This window comes from Pteropus alecto, unplaced genomic scaffold, assembly GCF_000325575.1.
Source record: "Pteropus alecto unplaced genomic scaffold, ASM32557v1 scaffold33, whole genome shotgun sequence".
In the NCBI taxonomy this organism is placed as follows: Eukaryota; Metazoa; Chordata; class Mammalia; order Chiroptera; family Pteropodidae; genus Pteropus; species Pteropus alecto.
Window position 1 is genome coordinate 10,105,922 of NW_006435762.1, and position 6,066 is coordinate 10,111,987.

The 6,066-nt window shown below is 38.6% G+C and overlaps 1 protein-coding gene and 1 pseudogene across 1 annotated transcript in view; one reads left to right on the plus strand and one right to left on the minus strand.

Annotated features, from left to right (window-relative positions):
• Positions 1-2: 2 nt before the first annotated feature.
• Positions 3-6,066, plus strand: part of LOC102896523 (actin-like protein 6A) — a gene marked incomplete at its 5' end in the record, with an annotated part of 11,136 nt that continues 5,072 nt past the window's right edge. Inside the window, 3 exons of the mRNA XM_025046068.1 lie at positions 3-300; positions 4,612-4,688; positions 4,850-5,066. Coding sequence (XP_024901836.1) covers positions 3-300; positions 4,612-4,688; positions 4,850-5,066 — 592 coding nt within the window. The remainder of the gene's footprint in view (positions 301-4,611; positions 4,689-4,849; positions 5,067-6,066) is intronic.
• On the minus strand, positions 1,981-2,099 carry LOC112479041 (annotated as a pseudogene).

The window sequence follows — 6,066 nt, forward strand, 5'->3', positions numbered from 1 at the left end:
TCTTCCAGTGTCTCCATAACTCGGCTCTGCCGCGGTGTGCGCGCGCGTGTTTAAACTTGGGAGGTCCCAGCAGTTTGCAAGCGTGGGTGAAGGGTTTCCGCAAAGTCCCGTGGACGGCAGAGCGAGCGCGAGAGGTAGAACCGACTGGAAGAGTGGCGGCCACTCAGGACGCAGCGTCCTCTCCGTCCGCCCTCGGGGCTCGTGCTGCCTCACCTTTCAGTAACTCCTGCCTCCTGGTTGACTGGGGGTTCTCCAAGATAGTCGTGCTCGGGACTATTCGGGCTTCATTTAGGAACACAGGTAAATTAAGGATGCTTTCCTTGAGTAGATAGTGGTGTGGTAAAAATGACCTGGGAGTTTCGCAGACCTGGGTTGTGATATCAGCCTCACCATTCATTTAGTGTTTTGGCCTTGGGCAGGTGACTTTCCTTTTCTCAACTTAAGGCTCTTCATTTGTGGAATGAGAGTTCCTGCACAGTGGGTGGTTGTGAAGTTTAAATGAGATAATGCTATAGTTGCTAACTCACAATAGTGGTGCATGAAATAATGGTGTATATCTAGCGTTTTATATTGATGAGGAAGGGTAACTCATTTAATGAAATGTGTTCAGTAACGACAATATATTGAAAATACAGAGACAGACAGAGTTATTAAGTGTGGGGCAATCAGGAGACATTACAGGGGAGACCCTGGGATGGTGGAAGAGGAGTGGTCGGGGACAGCAAATGTAAAGTTTAGCTGAGTAAGAGTATATGGTGATTTCAGAGACCAGATATTATTCAGTAATGTTAGTGTATGAGGTGGGAATTGAGACTGCTGCCTGATTATGCTAGGCCTTGAAAAGGAACTAGGTAGAATGATTTGAATTATGTCTTGTAGGTGATGAGAAACTACTGAATGATTCTTCCCTTTGTTTTTATTGAATAAGTTAATGTTCACAGTTACAATTTTGAAAGGTCACAGTGCAGCAGTTTAAAAGGAGGATTGAGAAGGCTAAGAGATGCAAAAGTGTAATACCTGTAGGAAATTATAGTAGTTAGTTGGGGTGAGAGCCTGACTGAAGACTGCGGCAATGGTATTAAAGAAGGAATTTGTGAAACATTAAACAGAATTATTTGGCAGAAATTGATGACTGGTAGGAAATATGAAGGTGTTCACAATTCGGAAAAAATTCAGAGGCTTTTGACTCATGACTGAGGCTACTAACCTATAAGCAATGCTAGGATTAGGTTCGGCTGGATAGGGAAAAGACAGTGCTTCAGAAATGTTGAATTTGAGGTACTCATGGGACATCAGGTGAAAATGATGTTGATGTACAGTAAAAAATTTGAGTTCTGCATCTAGACAAAGTTGAGGGCTTGAAAGAGAGACCTGAGATTGGAATTACTAGCATTTAGGTAGAAGTCGAGGCTGTAGGAGTGGAGCAGATTACCTAAGAAAGGGTAAATTAGGGAAAGGGCTCCTAAGATGGGGTCCTGGCCTCCCCAAAGAGTCCATGGATAGAACTGTATTTTATTATAACTGATTTCTTGTGTAATCTATTTTAAGACATTCTAAGAAGGGATGCATGAATTTCCAAAGCTGTTTCTATTAGTTTGCTAGGGCTATGATAACATAGTACCACAGACTGAGTGGCTTAAACAAGAGAAATTAATTTCTTACAGTCTTAGAGGCTAGAAATCTGAGGTCAAGCTGTCTGCAGGGTTGTATTCTTTGGAGGCTTTTCTCCTTGGCTTAAATGGTCGTCTTCTGTGTCTTCACATGGTCTTTCCTGTGTACATATGTGTCCAGATATCTTTATGTAAGGATGGACACCAGTCATATTAGATTAGAGCCCACCCTAATGATCTCATTTTAATTTAATCACATCTTTAAAGATCTTATCTCCAAATACAGTCACATTCTAAGGTACTAGGGGCTAAGACATTAGCATATTCATTCATTCATTCTTCCGTCCATCCATCCATTCATTCACTTTAATGCCTACAGCACCTGGTATTCCTAGGTGGTTTCCGATCCAAGTACTAACCAGGCCTGACCCTGCTTAGTTTCCGATATCGGACTAGATCAGGCACGTTCAAGGTGGCATGGCCATAGATCAGCATATGTATTTTATGGGGAAATAGTTACGCCCAGAACATCTGGTGCTGGGCAAAATACTGGTTCTGTAGGCAAGGAATTGGAATTTATGTAGTCAGGATATTTCTTTCCCCGGCATTCTGGTTAATCAAAATGTTAAAGTTTACTAATTCATATTCATTGGTATACTTTACTTACTGTTTGTATTTGAGTTTACATATGCTGAAAATAAATGCAGTAATCTGCTTTTAAGGACTCCTACTTTCAGACAAAATAGTTTGGACCGGAGACTTGTATAGAGAAAGTTAATTACTTTAGGAAATGTAGCAAATGCAGAAACTTACTTTCAAATTAGAAATAAAAATAAGTGGCTCTTCATTTTGTTTAAATAAAAATAATATCATTATTCTGTAAAGACGCCATTTCTCAACCACAAATATTTGTAGTACAATTGATTTTATTTTTAAATTTTATTTAAAAAAATTTTGAAATAGTTTAAAAATACTAAAAAATAAAATATATACATAAATTTGCATGTGATAGTCTGTACTTCTACTTAGATTAAATAGATGTAATACTTTGTTATATTTGTCTCAGATATATGGAGAAATAAAATGTTATTTATATGGAGTCCCTCTGTCCCCTTCCTTATTAGTAACCACTAACTGAAGTTAGTATGTAGCATTCCAAACTCCATGCATATTTTTACACTTTTACTAAGTATGGATGTATCCATAATGAATTAAATTGTATCATAATGTGTATACATACACACAGACATATATATATAGTAACTAGCTTTTTAAGTGATCATTCTTTCGAAATTTATCCTTGTCGATGCATGTAGATCTGGACCATTCATATTAAGCGATATATAGTATTTCACTGTAGTAAGAAACCGTAATTTATGTTTCCATAATGAGAGACAACCAGACCTTTTCCAATGGCAAACAATGTGACAGTAATAATTATCAGAGCAGCTACCACTTATTGCACTTATTATGTACTGGCTACTGTTCTAACTGCTTATATACATTAAAGCTTTTAACACTTAATCATTATAGCATCTCGTGAGATAGGAAGCATCATTATACACTTTTTCCCTATGAGGCAGAGAGGTTAGTAAATTGCTCTAGGTCACATAGGTAGTGAACATTCTGGTTGGTTTCTTTTTATATATACGTGAGAGAATTTTTCTAGAAAAGATATGAGTAATTTCCGTGTATGTACTTTCAACGTTAGTAAATGTAATTAAATTAACAAAGTGGTTGTACCAATTTACACCTTTTATAAGCAGACGTATAAAATCTCCTTAATTCTTTGATAGCACTCGGTCTTGCCAGAGTTACTAATTTTTACCACTTTAGTGTGAATACTTAGTATTTCTTTATTAATTTTAATGATTGAAAAAAATTCTCTTTCAAAAACCAGTGCCTGGAAAACCCAAGTGCTTTGTTATAGGAGGTGTGCTGTTTTAGTTGAAGTAATTTTAAAGTATAATTAGAGCCTGTTCTCTGAATTTAGATGTGAAAAAAAAATTACCAGCCTTCTCCCTCAGCATATAATTTTATCTCCTAAAAATCTTTGAATTGTGCATATTCGATGATACCTTCATTTTAATGATTGTCACTTGGCTTGTTATTCTTCAGGGTCCCTGTTTTTCTAGGGGCTTTTGACCTCATAGCATGGAATACAGTTTCCTTTAACATATGAAAAAGGTACCTAAGTGTACTGGATTTCTTCCGTTTGCCCTCCAGATCCATTTTCCACCCACCTCCATCTTCTCTGTGCCCTCGAAGACTGACTCTTGTAGACTGCATCAGCAGGCTCTCTTGATCTCTGGTTTGGCCAATGGTAGGGTAACCATACTTCCTGCTTTGCCTCTTGTCCTAGTACAGTTCTTAATAGGGACCCTTTCACACTCAAGTTGTCCAGTTTGGATGAGATTTCACAAGATCCCCCTAGCCCATAGAGAAGGGGAAGAGAGAACTTGGCATGTTTTTTAGTTTGGTTCCCTCTCCTCAGGGTCAGCCAAGACTGACTGCATCCCTCAACTGAAAGTCACAGGTTCTGTCAGGTAGCACTCCCAGCACAGCTCTTTCCAGGTTCTGGAAGAAGTTCCTTCCCTGTTTCTTCAATTCTACGGATGGCAATATATGTCTGTTACTGTTAGTCCTCGGGTACCCCACTCTCTTTTCTGGTTTTCCTAAATCGTCCCTTGTCTTTGTAAATGGTCCTTTTAATGAGTAAAGTCTCCTCAAATTACTAAATTTTAGTGTACCACCTCTTTCCTGAGTGAACCTCTACTGATATACCATGTATGACACTGGATTTTTAAATTAAATAAATCGTTAGTTTAATGTGTATATAGATTAAAACTAGGTTCAAGGTACTAATACTATGAATGTAATGCCTGTCCTGTTTTAAATAGAGCTTTCTTTCACATGTTATCATTTTAAGCATGTTAGTGCTCTTAATTTTCATATGTAAATTGTGAGATGTTAATGTTAATTATTGTATTGTTTTTTTCAGATGAAGTTGGAGCCCTTGTTTTTGACATTGGGTCCTATACTGTGAGAGCCGGTTATGCTGGTGAGGACTGTCCCAAGGTAAGTGTTATGTCAGAGTTAATTGGATATGTAAAGGCCATGCAGAATCAAGTTGGTGCAGAAATTCTCACTCATATATGATAAAAGACATTAGTTGGGGTAAAAATGACTTGTTGATTAAAGCAGGTAAAACTTGTATGTCATGTTTTTGATTCTTACAGGTGGATTTCCCCACAGCCATCGGAATGGTGCTAGAAAGAGATGATGGAAGCACACTGATGGAAATAGATGGCGATAAAGGCAAACAAGGCGGCCCCACCTATTACATAGATACCAATGCCCTGCGTGTTCCGAGGGAGAATACGGAGGCCATTTCACCACTCAAAAATGGGATGGGTACGATGTCTTTTTCTAGCGACTTGATTATAAATAGAGAGTAGGCATGGCGCATTTTAGATACAAAGCCACGGCTTCTTATAAGTGAATAACTGAACCTCAGGGTGATCTTCGGTATAAGCAATACGATGACCTTTTAAGACCATAAAACTTGTACCCTCTATATCTATACCTATACCTATTCCATGCCTGGTACCCTCTATACCTAATACCTATATGAGGTATTTTTTGTTAGTTTTTGTTCCACAAGCTGACGTTCCAGGTACTGAGACTATGAAGATGTGTAAAACACGTTCCTTTTCTTTAAGAAACTCATAGGTAGGGGAGGTAGATGTATGTATACAAATGTGTAGGATGAGTGGTGTAATATAGCAATGTCTGATAAGCACTGGGTTAGAGAAGAGAGGTGTTTAACTTTATCACTGGAGGTCAGTGACGGTTTTCACAAAGGAGGAGGTAACTTTGGTACAGAATCTCGATCAATGAATAAGAATTAGCCTGAATGAAAGGATGGAGTAGGGCAAAGCAGCCAGCATGTGTAAAGAGACGGTGTTGTAGAAGAAAGTTACATGTTGAGAAATGTCATCAGTTAAGTATGGCTGTAACATCAGGCGCTTTAGGGCCGTTCGTTGCAGGAGGGTAGGCAGAGAGCAATCACAGAAAGGCTTGTAAACCACTCCAGGATGTATTAAGCTGGCAACCGAAAAGTAACCTGAAAGGAAGTTAAACAGATGTGAAATGCTCACATTTGCCAGTTGGAAATGCTCGCATTCTGACAACGCTATGTAGGCTAGAGTGGAGGGAGATACTAGAGACAGGAAGGTCAGTTAGGGAGGTGAGACTCCAGTTGAGAAATGAAGAGGTTTTAAATGATAACACTGATGGCAGAGATTCAGAGATGGCTTTCAGAAATATCTGGGAGACAAACGGAGAATTGCTGAAAAAGTTTTCTAGATTTTTGATAGGGGTGGCTGAATAGAGAGTACCAGGCATGGAGTAGGAATAGAGATGAAGGAACAAGTTTTATGGTCTTAAAAGGTCA